At 47.9% G+C, this 23,793-nt stretch overlaps 1 protein-coding gene across 2 annotated transcripts in view; it reads right to left on the bottom strand.

The window, feature by feature from the left end:
• Positions 1–14,241: 14,241 nt before the first annotated feature.
• The window catches only part of TM9SF4 (transmembrane 9 superfamily member 4), a 52,393-nt gene continuing 42,841 nt past the window's right edge, over positions 14,242–23,793 (bottom strand). For both annotated transcript variants that reach the window (XM_008703226.2, XM_008703227.2), the window contains 5 exons: positions 22,055–22,230; positions 21,494–21,557; positions 20,214–20,333; positions 19,283–19,372; positions 14,242–16,175 (listed from right to left, as the gene is read on the bottom strand). In XM_008703226.2, coding sequence (XP_008701448.1) covers positions 16,026–16,175; positions 19,283–19,372; positions 20,214–20,333; positions 21,494–21,557; positions 22,055–22,230 — 600 coding nt within the window. In that variant the 3' untranslated portion in view covers positions 14,242–16,025. The remainder of the gene's footprint in view (positions 16,176–19,282; positions 19,373–20,213; positions 20,334–21,493; positions 21,558–22,054; positions 22,231–23,793) is intronic.

The following is a 23,793-nucleotide window of genomic DNA, read 5'->3' as shown; positions in this document are numbered from 1 at the left end:
GCCCCCTGGTTCTTCTGAATTTTCTGATTCACCAAAATGTTTTTTAAATTAGAAGAATTACTAACCGAACACTGAAACTTGAGAGGTTCTCTTGGTCTGGGTGTGACCTGCAAATGTGGAAAGCGAATGCTGTTTTTCATTTCACTGCTTTTAAGTAAAACCCTGTGCATCTCCTTCCCCGTTTCCACCCAGTGGAGAAATTGAGCTGTCCAGGCCTGCTTACTGCTTTTAGTTGAGAACATTTACAAGAATGTCCATGTAATCTCTCCATGCCACACCATTTGGAGACTTAGGTGGCTATTCGTGGTGATTACCAAGTTGTTGTGGCCTGTTAATACAGCCCTGTACTCAGAAGTTGTCTGAATAAGGTGGTTTTGTAGGTAGGACTTAAAACTGAGAAGTGTTAGCATGTCCTGTGAGGATAGCCTCCAGAAAGAAATCGGTAAGGTCCTGATGATTCTGTGCCCTGGCGGCCATGATGTAATGGGCATTGCTGTAACTGGTGTCTCTGCTTCTAAACAGAGAAATATTCATGGGATGGCTTTGTCCAATCAGAAGAGGATTCAGGGCACTTTTGTCTTCTATCTGCATGGTTAAAAAATAAAAACCTTTCAGTCTGGGGGAAAAAAACCCTCAGATCATGTTATTCCCCCATCCAGAACCCTCCATTGGCAGGAAAAAAAGTCCTAATTCCTTACCATGGCTGACAAAGCCCAGCACCGTCTGGCCCCTGCTGGCATCTCCCACTGATCTCTTCACTCACCCTGCGCTCCCCTCTCTGCTGCTCCTTATGCAGCACGTTCCGGCCTCAGAGGTTTTGCACTTGTCTTTCTCTCTCCTAAATTTTCTTCCCACAGATATTCTCCTCTCTGGCTCCCTCCATTTTTTCAGGCTTCAATCAAATGCCACTTCTCCAGAGGCCGTCCCCACCTTCCCTGTCCAAAGTCATTCTCTACCCGTTCCGTCTCTCCTCCCCGTCCCTTCGTGATTTTCTCCACATCACTGTAACTCTCTGAAATGGTCTTCTTTTCCTCTCTTCTCCTTCCTCTTCTGACGGGTCAGGAGAGCAGCAACCTATCCATTGGCTGCTTGGCCATGCCGCACCTCGGGAATTACTTGTGCGAGTGAATGACTTTGTCCGGATGTGTCGGAGTATTGTCCTGGGCCCCGACCGAACAACCAACGAGGCGTGGTTCCTGCCTGAAGAATTTCAGCTGGGCGGGGCGGGTCGTCACGTGACTTGTGCAGCTGGAACACATCTGGGGGTGAAAGGGGCGCTACTAACAATGACGCCAGGACAAGAAGCCTAACTGGTATGGAACCATCACCCCAAAGAGACAGAACCCAACTAAGTCCTGCTTGGCATGCAGCTCACCAGAAATGTGCGTGATGGAATGGGAGAGTGGAGACTTCCCTGACGTTGGGACATGGGAGCTGGGCCTGGAGGAAAAGGCAGCAGTTTAGGTAAAGTGGGGCTGGAGAGGGAATTCCTGAAGGAGCAAATGGCATGACCAAAGGTACTGGGCAGAAGATGCCTGATGTGTTCAGGGCACAGCACGGACCCTGGGTGTGGCTGTTTGGAAGAGGCAACACTGGATGGTTAGGTAGGGTAAGGCCATTTTCTGGAAATTCAAACTCTGAGTGCAAAGCCAAGGCATTAGCCCATGCATAGTGGGGAGGGATATCAGATGTGGTTCAGAGGTAGGAGAGCTCACAGGGCAGCTGGAGGCAAGGGGAGGGGAGTGTCTGCAACTCCAGCTCTCTAGTATCTTCAGTTTGCTCCCAGGCTGCAGCTCTTCCAGGAAGCCCTCCACGATTGCCCTTGCCTGCAACAATCTCTGCCACCTCCCAAGTACAGCCTAGAACCCAAATTTTGGATACTACAGCCTGGCAGGGCTACCTCTTCTGTGTCAAACACCTGTTCGTGATGCTCCCAAGGGAATCAGAGTGAGCCTCGAAACATCCTGGTGACCCTAGAAACTAGTGCTCCAAGTCATTTGCCTGCCCTGCTCCTGGTGCTTGGCAGGTGCACTTTGGCTCCTGCAGCCCAAATTTGGGCCCAGTCGCATCCCCCATGTCCTTAGGCCCTAGACGGTGGTGCTTACCAAGATGGGCATTTACCTGATCTTTCTGCTGCACAGCCAGTGGCACGTTTCTGTCACCCTGTGACTGATCTCAGCAAGGGGCCGCGCCAGCCATGTGTCCCGGCCACCCATCGGGGGCAGGAGTCTGGTCCTGAGAACCCGCTCCTGCTTGCTCATTCACTCATGGCCTGAGTCACTCGTTTGTTTATCCACATATCTTAGCAACCACGCCATGATGGGCACGGGGGTAAAGATGACAGTTCTGCTCTCTGCCTCAGTGACCTCGAGAGCCCAATGGTGAGACTGAAAGAAGTGACACTAACCACTGACATTAGTGAGCACCGACTAGTGCCAGGGGCTTACATGGACACAGCAGCCAGAGTGGTCTCTAGACCTGAGTCAGGCCATGTCCCACCTCTGCTCCCCACCCTCCGAAGGCCCCAATCACGTGCAAGAGGAAAAACCGACGTGCTCGCACGAACTGCAAAACCTCATGATCTGACCTCTTGTCACCGAACTTCATCTCTTCTGGCTCACCTCCTCCAGATCAATTTTCGGCGACGCCTCCTGCTAGTCTTGAAACCTGGCTCCGGACCTTGCTCGCTCTGCCCTGTGCCTGGAACCTTCTCCTCCAGATACAAGTATGCATGGCTGGTTCCTCCATTCCTTAAGGTTTCTCAGCTCATCTGTTACAATGTCACCTCTTCAGGAAGCCTTCCCTGATGACCCCTTCTCAAAACTGCCCTGTTGGGGTGCCTGGGGTAACTCAATCGGTTAAGTGTCTGACTCGTGATTTCAGGTCAGGGTCATGATTTCAAGATCATGAGATCGAGCCTTGTGTCAGGCTCTGCACTCAGAGCGGGGAGTCCGCTGGAGATTCTCTCTCCTTCCTCTGCCCCTCCCCTCACGTTCACTCTCTCTCTCTCTAAAATAAATAAACTGCTCTGTCGCTCTCCCTCCCTTTCTGTGGTTTGGATTTTGTTAGAGCACTTCAACCACCTGACATTATAGTCATTTATTCACTTACATACCTGCTTTTTTTCCTACCCTTGTGGGGACTTCCCTTTATTCACCGCTGAATAGCCCTCAGCTACATAGCACCTGGGACACCTGGCGGTTCAGCAATGCTTTCTGCAGTCAGTGACTGCTTCACGCGCTCATGGTGTGGGAGGGCCTCCCAGGTGGGCAAGGGGAAGATTATCTCTAGGGATAGGAACCCTGTGAGGCCAGTGTAGCCCTTTCCAGGCAGTGTCTGCTCCCATTCCTGGTCCCTCCTACAGAGAGATGGCCGCCTGGCTTACACCTGCTCCAAGGGTGGAGGAAGGAGGTCAGAGCGAGGAGGGGCTTCCTGCTCTGGGGTGAAGAGCAACACGAGCCTGACCCCAGGGCTTCACTCACCTCTGCTCTCAGGTGTCTGCCCTGTTCTGTTGGCCTGGGAGGAACTTTGGACAAGTTTTTACAATCAGAAAAATCTGTCCCGAAACTATAGCAATTAGTTGTTACCTGTAACCGCCCTGATTACAGTTTGGGGGACTTTGATTTTTTCCTCCAAGGACATGATTTCAGCACAGAAATTCAAGGAAGTCTCTGGTATCTGCTTGCCCTTGCTCAGCAGAACTGAACATTGACTTGGGTCGGTGAACTTTGAGGCCCCCACCCCATGGCTCCCCCATCAATGCTGACTCAGGATCTCAAGGGCACGGGGCGGTGGTGGGGCCGGCACCAACTGGAAAGCTGGTAGGCCTGCGTGCTCTGGATTTGCCACGGTGTGGCCCTGGGCACGGCTCTCTGCAGTTCTCAGCCTGTTTCTCATCTAAAGGAGAACTTGGAATTCCTTAGCAGGGGGAGAAAGTCCCTGCAAGGTGCCCTACCTCCATTTGCGCCTCCAGCCCACCCGGTGGCTGGCTCAGCACAATACTTCTGGTTGCATCTCAAAGAAGCTCTAACTGTAATTGACTTAAACTCTCCTTTTTTCCTTACGTGAACGTCCAGAGCTGAGACGGGCTTTCAGACTGTTCGATTCAGTAGCTCAACGATGTCTTCAAGGACTTAGCCTTCTTCTCTGATCTGCCGTCCTTCCTGTTGGTTCCATCCTCACTCAGCTTGCTGCCAAGATGGTGTCACTAGCTCCAAGAGTCACTTTCAGAAGTGGCAACTCCAGAGAAGGCCAATTGTGTCTTCCTATGGCTCCCTTAAAATGGAGAAAACCTTTCACAGAAACTACTCTAGACTTTCCAGATCCTGTATCTAACTGGCCAGAGCTCGGTCACATGTCCTCTCTCTCTTTTTTTTTTTTTTTTTAAAGATTATTTATTTATTTATGTGACAGAGAGACAGCCAGCGAGAGAGGGAACACAAGCAGGGGGAGTGGGAGAGGGAGAAGCAGGCTCCTAGCCGAGGAGCCCGATGTGGGACTCTATCCCGGAACACCAGGATCACGCCCTGAGCCGAAGGCAGACGCTTAACGACTGCGCTACCCGGGCGCCCCAACACATGTCCTCTCTTGAATGAGTTATTGGCAAGGGGGAGCACAAAGCCATGACTTTGGAACCAGCATCAGTGGTGAAATGCATATCTGCCCACAATGTCCAGTAACTTAACTGTCAGGGAACGAAGCTCAAGAGTATTTGCAGGATACAGAACTATCCAGCACCTAACAAGGTAAAAATCACAACGTCTGACATCCGGTCCAAGATTAGCAGGCGTACGACGTGGCAGGCAACACGATCCGTATCGAGGAAACAAGTGATCTAAACCAACGCACCCCAGAAACTGATGTCAAAACGAGCAGATTAAGGACAGTGAAAGTTAGAGCTGTATTGCATACGTTAAAAAAGGGAAATATACTCTCACACGGTCAAATGATCCTGAGATCAAGACCTGAGCTGAGATCAAGAGTTGGATGCCTAACCAACAGAGCTGCCCAGGGGCCCCACAGTCAAATGATTTTTGACAAAGGTGCCAACCATTCAATTGGGAAGGGACAGTTTTTTAAACAAATGGTGTTCGGAAAACTGAATGCTTACGTGCAAAAGAATAAAGTTGGACCCCTACCTTATACGGTATACAGATATTAAACTCAAAATAGATCACGGACTCAACTGTAAGACCTAAAACTATAAAAGCTCTTAGAAGGAAACATAGAGGAAAAGCTTCATGATGTTGGATTTGGAAATGATTTCTCAGATGTCACACCACATGCACAGGCAACAAAACAAATAGATAAAATGGGCTTCGTGAATGGGGCGCCTGGGTGGCTCAGTCGTTAAGTGTCTGCCTTCGGCTCAGGGCGTGATCCCGGCGTTATGGGATCAAGCCCCACATCAGGCTCCTCCGCTATGAGCCTGCTTCTTCCTCTCTCACTCCCCCTGCCTGTGTTCCCTCTCTTGCTGGCTGTCTCTCTCTGTGTCGAATAAATAAATAAAATCTTAAAAAAAAAATGGGCTTCATTAAAATTGAACTTTTGTGCATCAAAGGACATTATCAACAGAAGGGACAGAGAACTCAGATTATGGGGGAAAATACTTTGAAAATCATATATCTGATGAGAGATTAATATCCAGAATATATAAAGAACTTCTTTAACTAAAGAAATGGGCAAAGGACATGAATAGACATTTCTCCAAAGAAGACATACAAATGGCCAATAAGCACATGAAAAGATGTGCAGTATCACTTATCATTAGATAAATACAAATCAAAACCATGATATATTACTTCACACCCACAAGGACAAGTATTATAAAAAAACCAGAAAAATAAGTGTTGGCGAGGATGTGGAGAAATTGGAATTTTCATAACGAGAATGTAAAATGGTATGAATCCTGTAGAAAACAGTATGGTGTTTCCTCAAAAAATGTAACATAGAATTACCACGTGATCCAGCAATTCTACTCCTAGGTATATACCCCCAGAGAACTGGAAAGCAAGGACTTGAACAGATATTTCTATACCAGTGTCCATAACACCATTATTCACAATAGCCAAACAATGGAAGCAACCCAAATGTCCACAGGTGGGCAAATGGGTAAACCAAGTGTGGTATACACATACAATGGAATATCACTAAGCCTTAAAACGGAGTGCAATTCTGCTCCACGCTACAATGCCGATGAACCCCGAAGACACGCTAAGTGAAATAAGCCGGACACAAAGAGACAGATATTGTATGATTTCTCTAAAGTAGTCAAATTAGAGTCAGAAAGTAGAATTGTGGTCACCAGGGGCTGCAGTGGGAAGAGAATGAAGAGTCAGTGTTTCGTGAGTAGAGTCTCAGTCTGGGAAGATGAGGAAGTTCTGGAGATGCCTGGTGGTGACGGTTGCACAACATGATGAATGTGCTTAATGCCACTGAATTGTACGCTTTAAAAAGGTTAAATGGTAAATGATTGTATGTTAAGCATATTTTACACAAAAAGTTAAGTAGACATACGGAAGATAGAAAAAAACCCCACTTGAATCAAGTTTCTAGAGATTAAAAAGGCAATGTCTGAGATGAAGACCAGACTGGATGGGATTCATGGCAGAGCAGACATGACAGATTAGTGAATTTAAAGGCATAGCAAAAGAAACGATCTAAAATGAAACACAGAAAAAAGAATAATAATAATAATAAAAAAAGAGGGGCGCCTGGGTAGCGCAGTCGTTAAGCGTCTGCCTTCGGCTCAGGGCGTGATCCCGGCGTTATGGGATTGAGCCCCACACCAGGCTTCTCCGCTAGGAGCCTGCTTCTTCCTCTCCCACTCCCCCTGCTTGTGTTCCCTCTCTTGCTGGCTGTCTCTCTGTCAAATAAATAAATAAAAAATCTTAAAAAAAAAAAAAAAACGAGAAAAGAGGCTCAATGAGTGGGCATCAGTGGTGAGAACTTCAACTGCCTAACATATGGGCAATCAGAATTGCTGAAGGAAAGCAGAGAGACGGGGGACAGAAAAAATATTCAAAGATATAATAGTCTAAAACTTCCTGAACTTACTGAAAATAGACACACAGTGCTAAGAAGCTCAATGTACCCTTAAGCATAAGAAATATGAAGCATAAGAAATATGAAAACTACACCAAGGCATCGTAATTGAACAGCTCAAGACCAGTGACACAGAAAAAGCAGTCAGATGGCGCCTGGGGGGCTCAGTCGGTTAAGTGTCTGCCTTCAGCTCAGGGCGTGATCCCAGGGTCCTGGGTTAGAGTGGCTTCCGGCTTCTGGCTCCCTGCTCAGTGGGGAGTCGGCTTCTCCCTCTTCCCCTCCCCCCTGCTTGTGCTCTTTCTCTCTCCGGCAAATAAATAAAATCTTAAAAAAAAGAAAAGAAAAAGCAGTCAGAGAAAAGAGACTTGTTACATACAGAGAGGACAAAGATAAGGACATCAGATCCGTTGTTGGAAGCAATGCAAACAATAAAAGACAGTGGAGTAACATCTTTAAAGAACTAGGAAAGGGGGTAAAAACTTGTCAACCTAGAATTCTATACCCCACAAAAATATTTCAGTAACAAAGGTAAAATTGAGATGTTTTAGACATACAAAAGCTAAAAGAATTAATCATCAGCAAATCCTCCCTATGAGCAATGTTGAAAGATGTATTTCAGGCAGATGGAAAATGGTACCAGAAAGAAATCTGGATCTATACAACAGAATGAAGCCCACTGGAAATGGTACCTACCTGGGTACTTACCTAAGATTTTTTATTATTCAAATTCTTTAAAGACAACTGTTTAAATAAAAACAGCAACAGTATATTGTGGGATTTATAAAGTAAAAATGAATGTCAACCATACCATGAAGGCTGGGAAGGGAGAAATGGAAGTATACTATTTAAGGTTCTTATACTACATGTAAAGTGGGATGGTATCACTGGAAGGCAGACTGTGATAAGGTATATATACATATAAGCCCTAAAGTAATCATTAAAATATCAAAACAAGAAGGTATAGCCAATAAGCCAATGAAAGAGATTAAAATACAGTAGTCCCGGGGCGCCTGGCTGGCTCAGTTGGTAAGAGCATGTGACTCTTTTTTTTTTTTTTTTAAAGATTTTATTTATTTATGTGACAGAGAGACAGCCAGCGAGAGAGGGAACACAGCAGGCGAGTGAGAGAGGAAGAAGCAGGCTCCCAGCGGAGGAGCCTGATGTGGGGCTCGATCCTGGAACGCCGGGATCACACCCTGAGCCGAAGGCAGACGCTTTAACGACTGCGCTACCCAGGCGCCCCAAGAACATGTGACTCTTGATCTTGGGGTCGTGAGATCAAGTCCCATGCTGGGCGTAAAGCTTACTTAAAAAAAATATAGTGATCTCTCCTTATCTGCGGGGGGATACATCAAGACCCCCCACTGGATACCTGAAACCATAGAGAGTACTGAACCCTATATATACTATGTTTTTTTCCTACACATACGTACCCATGATAAAATTTAGTTTAAAATTAGGCACAGTAAGAGATTAATAAAAACAAATAATAAAACAGAACTGTAACTGTATACAGTAATAAAGTCTTGTGATTGCAGCCTCTCTTCCTCTCAGAGTATCTTCTTTTTTTTTTTAAAGATTTTATTTAGTTATTTGACACAGAGAGAGACAGCCAGCGAGAGAGGGAACACAGCAGGGGAGTGGGAGAGGAAGAAGCAGGCTCCCAGCGGAGCAGCCCGATGTGGGACTCGATCCCAGGACCCCAAGATCACGCCCTGAGCCAAAGGCAGACGCTCAACGAGTGAGCCACCCAGGTGCCCCTCAGAGTATCTTCTTGTACTGTATTCAGTTTTCTTCTTGTGATAATGTGAAATGATAAATGCCTACACGTCAAGATGAAGTGAGGTGAATCATGCAGCCATTGTGACGTAGCATTAGGCTACCATGGACCTTCTGATGATGTCAGAAGGAGGACCATCTGCTTCCAGACTGTGGCTGACTGCAGGCAACTGAAACCGTGGAAAGCAAAGCCACAGAGAAGGGGGGACTACTGTACTTGATTTGTCCAAAGGAAGGCAGAAAAAGAAGAAAAAGCAAACAACAGATGGGACGCATAGGAAACAACAGGCAAGATTATAGACTTAAATCTAGTCAAATCAACAATCACGTGAAACATAAATAATCTAAGGACTCCATTTAAAAAGCAAAGATTACAAGGTTGGATAGAAAAGCAAGACCAAACTACATGCTGCCTATACAAAACTATTTATTTATTTTAAAGATTTTATTTATTTATTGGACAGAGAGAGACACAGCGAGAGAGGGAACACAAGCAGGGGGAGTGGGAGAGGGAGAAGCAGGCTTTCCGCTGAGCAGGGAGCCCGATGTGGGGCTCGATCCCAGGACCCTGGGATCATGACCTGAGCCGAAGGCAGACGCCTAACGACTGAGCCATCCAGGCGCCCCTATAAAAAACACTTTAAACATAAAATGCAAATAAGTTAAAAGTAAAAGGACAGGCCAACATACACATGAAAGGATACTCAACATCACTCATCACCAGGGAAATGCAAACCAAAAACACTGTGAGACATCACCTTACACCTGTCAGAATGGCTAAAATCAAAAACACAAGAAACAAGTGTTGGCGAGGCTGGAGAAGTAGGAACCCCTGTGCACTGTTGGTGGGGATGCACACTGGCGCAGCCCCTATGGAAGACAGTATGGAGGTTCTGCAAAAAATTAATAGAACTACCCTATGATCCAGTAATCCCACTACTGGGTATTTACCCGAAGAATATGAAAATGCCAATTCAAAGGGATACATGCACACCTATGTTTATTGCAACATTACTTACGATAGCCAAATCATAGAAGCAACCTAAGAGTCCATCGATGGATGAATGGATAAAGATGTGGTATGTATATAATTATTACTTTTAGGCCATAAAAAAGAATAAAATCTTACCATTTACAACAACATGGATAGATCTACAGAGTATAAAGCTAAGCGAAATAAGCCAGTCAGAGAAAGACAAATGCCATATAATTTCACTCGTATGTGGAATTTAAGAAACAAAACAAATGAACAAAGGCGGGAAAAAAGACGAACGAGAAAACATACTTTTACCTCTTATAGAGAACAAACAGATGGCTACCAGAGGGAAGGTGGGTGAGGGGATGGGTGAAATAGGTGAAGGGGATTAAGAATATACTTATATTGATGAGCATACAGTAATATACAGAATTGTTGAATCACTATATTGTACACCTGAAATGAATATAACACTGTATGTTAACTACACTGGAATTTTTTGAAAAGTTCTTAAAAAATAAAATAAAAGGATGGAAAAAGATATACTGTGATAACATAAGTCAAAAGAAAGTGGGATTGGCTATACTAATACCAAAGCAGATTTCAGAGCAAAGATTATTATTAGGAATAAACTCATCTGGAGGACAATATGCACCTAACAGAGTTTCAAAATGCATACAGCAAGAACAGAACTGCAAGGAGCAATATACACATCTAAATTATAGTAAAAAAATTTCAACACCCCTCTCTCAATCATTGATAAAACAAGCAGGCAGAAAATCAACAAGGATATCATAGACTTGAACAACACTACCAATCAACTTGCCCCAAATGACATTTATAGGACACTCCAACAAGAACAGCAGAATACCCATTCTTTTCAAGTGTACATTGACCAGGATAGACCATATTTGGGGCCATAAATTGAGTCTCAATAAATTCAGAAGGATTCAAGTCATACAAAATCTCTGCCCATTACGGTTTCTGCCCACACAGAATTAAATTAGAAATCAGTAACAGAAAGATCCTTCAAAAAAATCCCCCAGTATTTATAAACTAAATAACACACTTCTAAATAATGAATAAAAAAAGAAACCAAACAAATTTAAAAGTATCTTGAACCGAATGACAATGAAAACATTGTCAGAATTTCTGGGATGTCACTAAAGCAGTATTTAGGAAGAAATTTCTAGCACTGAACACCTACATTAGAGGGAAAAAAAAGGTCTTAAATAAATGAACACCTACATTAGAGGGAAAAAAAAGGCCTTAAATAAATGACCTTAAATAAATTTCACCTTAGGAAACTAGAATAGAGCAAGGTAAAGAGAGATGTCCACTCTCACCATTCAGCTCTGTATTAGAAGTTGTGGCCAATGCAATAAAGCAAGAAACAAAAACAGACGGCAGCCAGATTGAAAAGGAAGAAGTAAAACTGTATTCACAGACAACATGATCATTTATGTAGAAATCTGATGGAATCTACAAAAAAAAGCTACTAGAACTAGTAAGTGAATTTATTAGCAAGATTGTCAGCCTATAGGATCAATATATAAAACCTTGATTGTATTCAATTGTGTAATGAAAAATCAGAAATAAAAAACACCATTTATAATGGCATCAAAAATATGAAATACTTAGGAAAAATCCAACCAAAAGATGTGAAAGACAAAACACTGAAGACCACAAAATATAGCTGGGAGAAAACTGAAGGTAAATAAATGGAGAGGTACATCTTGTTCACGGACCAATTCTTCCCAAACTGATCCACAGATTTAACAGAATCCTGACCGAAATTCCAGCAGGTGTTTTTGTAGAAATCAACAAGATAATTTGAAAATTCATATGGAAATCAAAGGGCCTAGAAACCCTGAGAAAGAACAAAATTGGAGGGCTAAAAACACCTGATCCAAAGAATTATAAAGCTACAATAACAAAAAGTGTGGTATTGGCATAAAAATAGACAAATCAATGGAACAGAATGGAAATTCCAGAAATAAATCTACGAGTATACTGGCAACTGATTTTTGTCAAAGGCACAAAAACAAAAGAGAAAAGGTAACTTTTTCAATAAATGTTAAGAAAAATGACCTTGGACCCATACTTTGCATCACATACAAAAATAACCTGAAAATGGATCATAGACCTAAACCTAAAACTGTTCATAAAACTATGAAAGTTCTAAAAAAAAATAGGAGAAAATCACTGTGACCTTGGGTTAGACAAAGATGTCTTAGATATGACACCAAAAACCAAATCCATAAAAGAACAAATTGATAAATTAGACTTAACTGAAAATTAAAATTTTCTGTTCGTCAAAAGACACTGTTAAAAGAATGAAAACACAAGCCACAGACTGGGAGAAAACCTTTGCAAAGCATATATTGATAAAGGACTTGTATGCAGAATATACAAAGAACTCTCAAAACTTAATTAAAAAACCCCTAAAACCCAAGCAACTCAATTAAAAAGAAAGGCAAAAGATTTGGACACTTCACCAAAAAAGATATATGAAGGACAGATAAGCACAGGAAAAGATACAGCATAATTTGTCACTAGGGATACGTAAATTAAAATCACAACCTGATGGGGGCATCTGGCTGGCTCGGTCAGAAAAGCATGCAACTCTTGATCTTGGGGTCATGAGTTCGGGCCCCACATTGGGTGTAGATATTACTTTTAAAAAATCACAATGTGATATTATGCACCTGTTAGAATGGCTAAAATTAAGATTACCCACAGCAAGTGTTCGGCTATGGAGCAACTGGAAGTCTCACCTACTTGGATGGGAAAGTGAAGCGCTGCCATCATCTCCGAGAAGGGCTTGGCATGTAGTTTACACGCCCTACCATATGATCTAGCCATGTCACTGCTTCACTTATTCACGGCAACTTCATTTGTAACAGCCCCAAACTAGAAACAACCCAAATGTTCATCAACAGATGAGCAGATCAACAGATTATGGCATATCCATACCATAGAATGATACTTGGAAATAAAAATGAACTACTGATGTACATAACACATGGATGAATCTCAAAATACGTATTCTGTATGGAAAAAGATGGGGGGAAAAGCATACTGTATTTATACAAAGCCCTAGGAAACACAAACTAATCTACAGTGATGGAAAATAGATCGGTGGTTTCTTGGGGACGGTTAGAGGCTGGAGGGCAGAATTACAAAGGACACAAGGAATCTTGGGTTGATGGGTATGATCACTATCTTGATTGCGGTGTTTCATGACATATATACCATGGTCTCATTTTATATACATACATAGATGTGTAGTTCTTTTAAAAGGTGGGTATGGTAGTGGTGGGAAGAACACATTTGGGAGTGTTTCTGCTGAATAATACTGCAGCTCACACCTGCCACGGGACCCGCAGCAGGCTACCTCAAGCGTGGATACCTCAGTTACCTCCTCTGTAAAAGGGGGCTATTATCAGAACATGCCTTAGAAGATCATACTCAGGAGTAAACGGGCTAATACATGGGAAGTGGAACAGCGTCTGAGCACTGAAAGTATTCCATGAATGGCACCCAGCACCCTTCTCACCGCAGATGAGGAAATTGAGGCATGGAGTTGGAGGGTGCGGGGTTACAATAGGCAACTGCTGTTTTTGTTTGCTTTGCATCCCTTACTGTGGGAAATTGTTCTTTCCACACATTCCGAGGGATTTGGGTGAGGCTAAAACTCAGTATCCAATATCCTTGCAGTATGGAGCCTGTAAACAGAACTCTGTCTTCTTGGATATAGTGACTGGTCCAAGATGTGCGAACAGTAATCCAAGCTGGGTCCATCAGAACCCTCCTCTGGGATTTAGCTATATTACATATACTGAAGTAGGGAAAGAGAGATCTTTTTCCTCTAGGCTTTCCAAGCTGGCCAATGTAACGTGCCCTCACCCCCTCCTCATAAGGAAGATTTTTGACAATGGAACAGAATGGGCCAGAGAAAAGCACAGTGGAGAAAGGAAGAATCCTAAGACTACTCCTTGAGCTCCCAGATCTATCCAGACCCGAAACCAAACCACTCTTTTCCTTGACGACTTATGAACCAATCAATTTCCCTTGGGACATAAGCCAGTGTGACCTATGTTTCTATTTGAAGGAGTCTCAGATGACGAGAGAGGTGAAGAGAGTTGGCAGTAAAATACTGGAGCTGGGAATCTAAAACCAGGTCTCACTGCTACCAAAGCTCACACCTGACTGCCCCTTCCTACCCGCGGGAGGGGCGCAGATGCTTGTGATTCAGGATGGAGGGACTGAGCGGATGGGAGAGGTTCTGGGCTTGTACCACACAGGGGAATAACAATGGCCGAGCCCTAGAAAGCCTGACGGAAGACTGAATTTTGAGGGAAACCCCTCGGCTCAACCCATTTGGGGAAGTTGTCTCACCTCAGGCTCCTAACCTTTGCAAGAGATTCTGGAGACATGACAACAGGACAATGGCATATTTATTTACAATTGGACCAAAAAAAGGCATACAGGCATCTTTTAATTAAAAATAATAACGATGATGATTAAAAAAGTCAGAAAAATCGATGATGTCTGAACCTTCGTGAGGAGTCCATCCCCTACTCCCCCCAAAGAGAATTTCTTAGGGAAAAAATCCGGGATTTGAGTGAAAGCCTGCAATATCATTCTCTACTGCTTGGGTTCCCTTTTCTCCAACCTGATTCTTGGTGGACACCGCCTGGCGATACGGAGTCACTGTGAGCAAGGTCGAAAAGTTCACTGGTTTGACTGGTGGAGCTGGTAGGGGCTGCTGGGGGGAATGTGGAGTTGGGGTGCAGGGTGTTAAGGGAGTGGGGTGTGTTCCTAGCTTAGCCAGCATCCTGAGCTTTGTCTTGTGGTGGGAGTCCCAAAGGGGCCGGAGCAAGGGTGAGTGGCTGTTACTTAAACCCTAATCCCAGGGTGGGTTTGGTCTCTTGCAACTTAAGAACAAATGTTTGGGACATGCATGGGGTGGGCAGGGACAGAGGAGCCAGGCCTGCCACGTTAGCTCCCTCTTTCTAACTTGGCTCCTTGTCTATTCCTGGGAATTGGGGACAGAGCGACAGACCTGACCTTCCATCTCCCTTCCCACAAGCAATATTCTGGTGTCTCCCAAAAGAGGCAAGAATCAGACGGGAAGCAGAGGGGATGGGACTGGCTAAAAGAGCTGGGTAGGAGCACTGGGGCTGGAGGATGTCAGGGAGAGAACGCCTCTCCCCAGCCATCTAAAGGAGGGCATGTGAGGTCCCCCAGCCTTGTTCTGCCCTGGAAGGGGGGGGGGGAGGGAGAGGGCCCACCACCAGCAGACTTTGCAAAGAGCAGCAACCCCCCGAGGAAAGTACTGGGGAGCAATCCTGAGGGGTGAGGACCCTCATTCCAGACAAACATGTGGATGCTTGGCTTGACTCTGTGAATACTTGGCCCTGGATCCAGGGTTTCTTGGCACGAATAGTTCACTGCAAGTCTCTTCTCTGGTCCAGCAAACTCCCACTGCTCTGAGCAGGGGTGAGTCCTGCTGTCCTGGGAAACGTGGCCCCGACTACTTCCAGGGGATTTTCCTTGGAGCAACCAAGACTTGGTTGACCTGGAGGCCTGGCTGGAAGCCCTGCATTGGGCCGCCCTGGGAGGGGGCTGGGGAGAGAGAAGAGCGAGGGGCAGGGCTGGCAGAGGCTGGTTGGCACTGAGGATGCGTGTCCGGGCTAGAGCTGTGCTTTGTCGTGACATCAATGGTGAGCACGGGCTGTGAGAGGCTCGGAAACCTCACCGAAGCCCCAGAAGGCCAGACATCTCCTCTTCCAGTTAACCGTGGGGTGGCTAACAGCCTGAGGAACCGAGGTGGAGACAGTGACCAAAACCCAGCGTCTTGGTGATTTATCCATCCTGGATCCGTATGTTAAAAAAACTAAGAAGAAAACCCCCAACCAAAAAAAATAAACCTGAATAAACAGGTCTGAGAGTTCCTGCTGGAGGGAACTTTCTTAGCACTGAAGAAAAAACAACCCACAAAAAACTCATCCCCCACAGAACTGGAATAAAATGATGAAGAAAAGTCCGAGAATTATCTACAGGCCCTCCCGCCCCCCACGCAGCCCCAGGATCCAGGAACACTGTGCCAGGAGTTACATTCCAAACGAGCAGGAGTTATTTTATTTGCGTGCCTGCAGTTCCCCACGCAGAGTGGCTTCCTGTCCGTGGACGGAGCGGGCCTGGCCATGGTCCACCCCCATCAGTCTATCTTCACAGCAGCGTAGATCTTGCGGACAAACATGTAGGCTGCATAGAAGCCGATGGTGCCCGTGAGAAGCCAGAAGGACAGGACCATGAGGGCCGTGTAGCCAAAGTACAGGAGAGAGGGAATGAACTCAACGATGTCCAGCTGGGGCACGAGTGGAGAGAGAAGGGGGGGACACTTAGTGTCAGCCTACTGTGGCCAATCGGGGGCCCCCCTGACCTTCTCACTGATCTTGTGGCAAAGCTGAAGCCTGGGAAGGGGAAGGGGCTCGCTCCTGGTGGGCAGTGAGGGGCAGGCAGAACTCATAGCCACGGCGAGCCTTCGTCGGCACCAGGGCCCGTGCATCGCCGTGAGTGCTCGTGACCCCCGTGGTAGCTTATTAATGGGACAAAGATGGGGCACAGAGCGGTCCAACCGCACCCACAGTTACCCAGCTAGGAAGCAGAAGGACATGGGATTTCAAACTGGGGCTGGAGGGCTGGGGGATCCACGACCCAATTCCACTGACTCGGGCCATTTCTTGAGGGGGGAGGAGCGGGCAGGAGTCTTCCTGGAGCTGGGCCTGGGAGCTCACTGGGAGACGGGGGGACTCCAGGGGCCAGGGCCAGAACGCCTTAGACAGGAAGGGCCACAGCTGTGTCACTTCTTCACCCTCCACAGTCCCCAGAACAGCACAGTGACATTCCTGGGTGGCTGGAGCGGCAGCCAGGGAGGGGAGTGAGAGAGGCACCCAAGGCTCCCAGCTTAAAGAGCAGAGAGCCACCATAAGCGAGCCTATGGTCCTCACCTCCTGAGAACGCATCTGCCACTTCCGTTAACGTCTCCCAGGGTTTCATCTGGGAGCACACTGGACTGTTCTGTAGAGCTTAGTGGCCTGGCAGGGATGCCTGGGACCTGTGCTGGGTCGGTGTTTGCTGGGTTAAGTGGAGCTAATCTGGAACCTTGCTATCAAGACCTGCTCGGCACACCAGGCCCCAAGGGAGGACTGTGCCAGGGCTCGTGGACACAAATGTCAGGAGCTCAGAGGAAATCAATAAAGACCTCTCCCTAAGGTCAAATAGCCTCCAACTGGGGGTGAAGGCCATGTTTTCAGGCTCAACCCCCCTCGTTTCACAAGCTTTCTCAGGGCTGGAGAGGGCGTGAGGGAGGTAGGGGACAGGGCAGTGGTGAGTCCAGTGGTGAAACCGGGAAAGGGACAAGGCAAAGAGGCATGGCCAGAAAGGCCCTTAGAATTCGACAGGCCACGGCCATCATTTTACAGACAGGCTCTGGGACTAGCGGTGGAGGTTTTTAGAACAGAGAGGAAAGACTGGGGCACAGGGAGGAAGGACAGGAGGTCGTGATATGACCCCGGGGGGTAGTACAGGAGACCGTGTAGCTAGGTTTTGTTTGCCCAACACTGTCTCCTGTCTTCCATCTTCTGGGGTTTTGGAATGCGCACTCCCTACTCTGTGGTCCTGCGGGGCTGTCAGTTTTAATATAATACCTAAGGTAGCTGGAGAGGGCACCGTCCCACCAGACCTGAGGCACAGTGAGGGATGGCATGTAACCTGGGCTGATAAGCAGCTTCCCTGGGACTGATCACTTGACAGGAGAGGAAAAGATGTTCTTTTAGCTCTAGAGCTGTGAGGCTGAAAAAAGAAGACTGGCTGCCACAGGCATCTTTCCACTCTGAGGCAAGATCCCGTGTGCAGATTAAAGCCAAGAAAACACGCAGAACTGAGGTATGGATACGGAGCCCCAACATCCTTTGAAATGCTGGATCGAACCATGCCTGAAGCTAGGACGCCAGCTTCTTAAACTTTCCAGCTATACCACTCAATACATTCTCTTTCTGCTCAAGCCAGTTGGAATTCAGTTTTAGTCACTTTCCACTCAAGAGTTCTGATGAATATGGTCTATAGAGGAGGGAAATTAGACTTGTTCTGGATGATTCTAGGACTAAGACTATGGCCTATATAGAGGAGGGAAATTAGACTTGTTCTGGATGATTCTAGGACTAAGACTATGGCCTATATAGAGGAGGGAAATTAGACTTGTTCTGGATGATTCTAGGACTAAGACTATGGCCTAAAGATGGAAGTGACACTGGGCTGGTTTCAGTGTGAATCAAGGAAGACCTTGATAATGACAGGAGCCAGCCAAAGAGCATGAGAATGCCAGGAGGGGGTGTCTTCTGTCACCGGATGTGCCAGAGCTGGGGTCAGCAAACTTTTTCTTAAAGGGCCAGATTATATACAGTTTAGCCATGTGGCCTCTGTCACAACTACGCTACGCTGCCACTACCGTGCGAGCCGAGCTACCGAGCAGCCGTAGATAATATGTAAATGCACGAGCATGGCTGTGTCGCAGTAACACTTTGTTTACAGAAACAGGCCCACCAGCACACGGGCTCGAGTTTGCTGAGCCCGGAGCCCCACGCTCACTTGCTGGGACGGCAGTCGGCAACCTGGCAGCAGGTGGAGCACCATCTTAGGGTGACCCACACCGTGCTTTCGAACCTGACCATCTTGCGGAAGGGCGTCCCAAGTTTCCGCCAAGTGGCTTGTGACTCTGCTTTGGGAACACGCCCTGGTTGCAAGGAGAGGACTTCCTGTCTCTGGGTTCTGGAGACCTGAAGCCCAGCGGGGGAGACCGACTCCAGTGGTAGCCTTGGCAGTACGGGTCCACCAGAGCGAGCCTGCACTCCCCCCAGGGCCCATCTGGCTTACGTGTCACGCGTGAACCTACCACAACTAGCGTGGCGAGTGGGGAGCTGCTTGTATTCTTCCTCATGCCACCCCGGGGGGCAGTGAGCTCTGTGCGTGTACCTGACTTCCTAAATTTGGCGCTAGAGGGGATTTCAGAATTTTCTGCTTGTATTCTTATTGACTCCTTCTCATCTTTCTTTATTCTTTCATGTTATTGCTCTCTTGTTCCTAGCTTGAGGTGAGCACTACATTTTCAGTCTCTCTTATTTCTTATGAACAGCACAGTTAAGGTGAGAAATTTCCTTTAAGCTCTACTCTGGCTGTTATCTCACAGGTTTTACATGCAATGCTCTGTCACTTATCCTAAAGGCTTTTGTCTCCCAAAACACACAGAACACAGATCCTCTCTGGCCTAAAAAGATGCATGTTCTAGAACAAAACGGCTTTGGTTCTCCCCGCTCTTGGCAGGAGAGACTCAGACACTTAGGTTTTTCCCCAGCACCCTCCTCTCCACCAACCTGCCCTGAAAGGGCTGGGGGGCTTCCTCACTTAGGGCAGTACCTTGTTAACAAAATAAAAGATGGCATAGACGAGGACGTAGAACGCAGATCCCCCGGAGACTAGGAAATTCCTCCACCACCAGCGGTAATCCTGAAGAGGAAACAGAGCAGAGTCACTATCTCCAGGCCTAACGTCTTCCCCAAGTTTCGTGGCCGCCTGAGGCACTAAAGACCATAGGCAAGAACAATAACATTTGGGGTGATGGGAATGTTTTATATCTGGACTGTGATACTGGTTACACAACTGCATGCGTTTCTAAAAACTCACTGAATTGGAGACTTAGAAAGGGTGAACTTTACTCTTTATAAATGAGATCTCAATTAAAACAAATCATCGAGGACCACAGCAAGAGAACAGCAATAACAACTACTAACATTTCTTGAGCAAATGCTCACCATGTGCCAGGCACCATTCTAAGTGCTACACATGAATCAGCCCATTCACTCCTTGTAGTAGGCCCGAGTCAGGCCCTACTGCTGCCCTGTCACGTGACGAGGGACGGGAGGCACAGACACGTTAAGCAACTGCCGACCAGAGCTACTAGCGGAGGAACTAGGGTTTCAGTCCCGGCTGTCTGTCCCAGAGTCCTTGTCAAGGAGCGCTGCCAAGAGCTAGTCCCCAGAGGGAGGGAAGGTCGCCCAATCTGCATCAGCTACTGGAGAAACCACTACTGGAGTGGACTCTGTACTGACAAATCTACTGTCCTTCTCTCACGTTGCTGTGACTACTTCACGTGACTATGCTGTGAGGTAGGGATCATTAACTCCAGTCTACGGCTGAATAAATGGAGGCTCAGCAAAGTGGTGTACTTGCCCAAGACCTCATAGCCAGAGGAGGGAGGCCCACATAGGAAACCCAGACAGCTTCAATGACCCATTCAATGCTGGACCCAGCTCTGCTCACCCCCAACTCCGGGCCCCATTCCCCTCACCTCTGCACAGAGCTGGAAGTACACCATGACGATGCTGATTTGTGAACACGACACCACCAGGATGATGAAGACAAGGAACAGGAAGCCAAAAAGGTAATAGAACTGATTCTCCCAGATGGCCTGTGGACACATCACAGCTGGCCTTCAGCAGGCCTGCCTCCACCCAGCATACACTGGCTGTTCTCAGAAAGCCATCCCGTAGTTACGACTGCCACACCACCGGCCACCAGGGCAGGAATGGAGACACCACCATGACACCACGGGGGCCTGACTGGCCCTTTCTCTCTGGGTGAGCCAGGCTGTTCTTAGGGAGGGGCTAGGGCATGGCTGACCCTGCAATGAGTGGGCCCCAGCCTGAACTCAACAGCTTGTGGGAAATAATGAATCCCATCCCAATCAAAATTACACAGAAGTCACCTCCAGTTAGGGGCAGCCGGCTACGTGCCAGGCACGGGCTTCAGGCTTTATGTGCACCTCCAAACGTAAGCCCATGAACATGCGGCCATTTACGGACGAGGAAGCCAAGGCTCAGAAAGACTGCTGACTGGCTCAGGGTCACACAGAGAAAGGCGGCCTCCCGTGCGTGGGGAGTGGGGGGGGGACAGCCAATCCATCCTCTGACCCTTTTCCTAGGCAGGACTGAGTGGGCAAGTGGGTCTCAGGAGGGAGGGCTGGACCGCTCAGAGCAGTGGGGCACCGAGCTGGGTCAGCCAGGCACAGATGGCTCTGAGGAGCCCTTCTGCCAACTTCCATCTTGGCACGGCTGGGACAGGAGTCATCATCATCACGACAGCCACTATTTAACAAATGCTGCCTGAAAGCCAAGCATGTGCCTTTTATAGACATTCTCACTCCAGCCTCACAGTGATCCTGAGGATTAGGAATCACTCCCCCCACTTTCCTGAGAGTTCTGAGTAGCAGGTCAAGATGGGGGGGGGGGACCTGCAACTCAAAGCGGAGACCGCCATATGAATAATGGTGGACTCTGGCCACAACGTCACTGAGGCAGCCCCTACTTCCTGAGCGCTTCCCACATACCAGACCCCATACACGTGGCCTACCTCATGTTTCCTTCCAAGCCGTCCCGAGGGGCGGGGCCGTTAGCCCCACTTCGGGGTGGGGAGTGGGGACCCAAAGGTGGAAGGCCCTGTCTGAAATCTCACGGGTGGTAAGAGGCAGAACACCAAGTGCAGGGATGTGGACCAGGCTAGTGGGGCGGGGGGGAGGCTGTGTGTGAAGGGGCAAGGGAGCACCCAGCCCCGGGGAGAAGCAGTACTCACGCTGAAGATGAAGAAAAGCTCGATGAACATGGCGCCAAAGGGCAGGATCCCGGCCATGAGAATGCTGCAGCAGAAGGGGAGCGTTAACGCCGCTAGGAGACCCAGGCCCCTCCCAGGCGGCGCGAAGGACAGTGCTCACGCAGCTGCGGTGGCTCTAGTTGTCTGGCATGCTTTCGTACCAATACAGCCTCCTGAGAGGGTGGCAAGATGGGCATCACTGTCCCCATTTTATTGACGGGGAAACTGAGGTACAGAGAGGTAGGGTGAGTTGCCTCGATCCAAGTGATGGTCTTAACCTGTCTCACCGGCACTTTTCCACCCGGCCCTTCCCTGTCCCGGATCCTAGGCCCACACCAAGTCTGGCTGCAACTTGGTCCTCTGGAGCCTGGAGTGCAGTTGAGCTTTCAAGAAGTTTACTAGAGCCTGCGGGAGCTGCGGAGCACCAGTCACAACGGCCCTGGGGGACGGGACCCGTTCCATGTCGTCCTAAGGAAATGGCTTAGGGCAGTGTCCGCCTCGCCCACTCCAGAAGTCCTTGGCCTGCCCCTGCCGGAGACTTACCCGACAAATCGGTTCATGTACCACCGCTGCTCAGGGATCTGCCGGGGAATCTGGTTGGTGCGCACAGGGTTGTCATATGGCTGCTTGCGGAAGCCGAAGTAGTAGCCCAGGTAGACAAGGGGCAGGGAGATCCCGAACCACATGCACAGCAGGGCCACCATGGTGGGGAAGGGCACCTGTGGGCACAGCACCATGAGCTCCCCCGCACAAGGCCCAGGGGCTGTGCAGGGGAGAGGGGACCCACTGCGTCCCACAGAAGGAGGGCCACCATGGTGGGGAAGGTCCTGCAGACACACCCCCACAAGGCTCCTGGCCAGAACCTCCTGGGCCTGAGCCAGCCCCGGGGAAAAGCGGAGGGCAGATGGAGGACCATTCGGGCTGTGAAGTGGAGAAGGAACCAGGGCCTCTCAGAGGAGCTCGTCGGCCAGGGAGGAAGTGGGGAAAGAACGAAGAAGGACAGAGAACAAGAGGGGTAGATGAGGCCAGAATGAAGAAGAATTATGTGGTATGTGAACTGGAGGCAAAAGGGAAAAAACAAAAGAGCACAAATCGTGTGGTTCCGATTTTGTCAAAATAAAACACCATATATATACCACGAAGTAAAAAAAGCAGGTTATAAAATTGTATGTACAGGACTCCATTTTAAAAGAAGCATCCCAAAATTTATGTGCCTACAGGGGGCTGTGCCCAGAAGTTAACAGTACTTCCTCAGATGGGATGTAGGGGTTAGAACTGACTTTTCATTTTCTTCTTTATCCTGTTCTATTATTATGTTTTTAGAAGAATCATACAAACTGGAAGAGGCGAATTAATATATGCAAAGGGTTTAGAACAGTAGTTATTCCAATGTAAGCACAATATATATGTTTGCTATTTCATTATAATTTTAAAGTTACATCATTCTATTTTAAATATAGCTAAAAAGACCACAAAAATATACTAAAGATTACATCAACTTCTCTGTACTTTCCAAAATTTCTATGATGAATGTTTATCATGAGCGGTTGGTAACTGGGAGGAAAATGCTAAGAGAGAGAAGGAACACAGGTAGAAAAGAGGAAGTGAGAGGAAGAGCATGACTCTGTCTTTCCTGAGGGCGACTTCCCTGACTGCTGCAAAGAAGCCAGCCCGCCCGCACCCCAGACTCCCAGCCTCACCCGACGGCCTCTAACGAACGGCACCTGCAGTGAGGGGACGCAGCTCTATCCACTAAGGCTGAATGGTGAATGCCTGCCCCACCTCCACTGCAGCCCTGCGAGGGATCGAAACCCCATCTCTCCCCGCCCACACCCCCGCCCCAGTTCACAGTCCTACTCAGTGAGTCCTGGGCAGCTACTAGCAATGACTGGGGCTGGCAGGATCCCCACGCTGAGGGCAGGACACCCTGCGGGGGCTGGTGCCAAGGGCCAGGGCCAGGACGAGGAGAGCCTTGTTTGGGATACTGACCCAATACACTCGCACCAGGCAGCCTTCCCTTGGCGGAGGCAAAGGGAGATTCCCCAGCTGGCCCCTGGACTGTGGAAATCTCCCTTTAGAGAAGTGAGCTTTGGCCAGCTGTCTGCAAGAGCCCACAGGAAGGCCAGGGCCGGGACATGGGCAGCTGGATGGGCAGGGAGGGGGAAACCCCGGGTAGCCCTCAGGCCCTGGGGCTGGGAACAGAACCCCGGGGATTCAGAAAAGGGAAGAGAACAGCAGGAAGTGACCTGCCGGAGTGGGACCGAGCACAGCTGGTTCCCCCC

The sequence above is a fragment of the Ursus maritimus genome, unplaced genomic scaffold (assembly GCF_017311325.1).
Source record: "Ursus maritimus isolate PB19 unplaced genomic scaffold, ASM1731132v1 scaffold_22, whole genome shotgun sequence".
Lineage (NCBI taxonomy): Eukaryota > Metazoa > Chordata > Mammalia > Carnivora > Ursidae > Ursus > Ursus maritimus.
The sequence above is the reverse complement of the archived record's forward strand: the minus strand, read 5'-3'. Positions and strand labels throughout refer to the sequence as shown.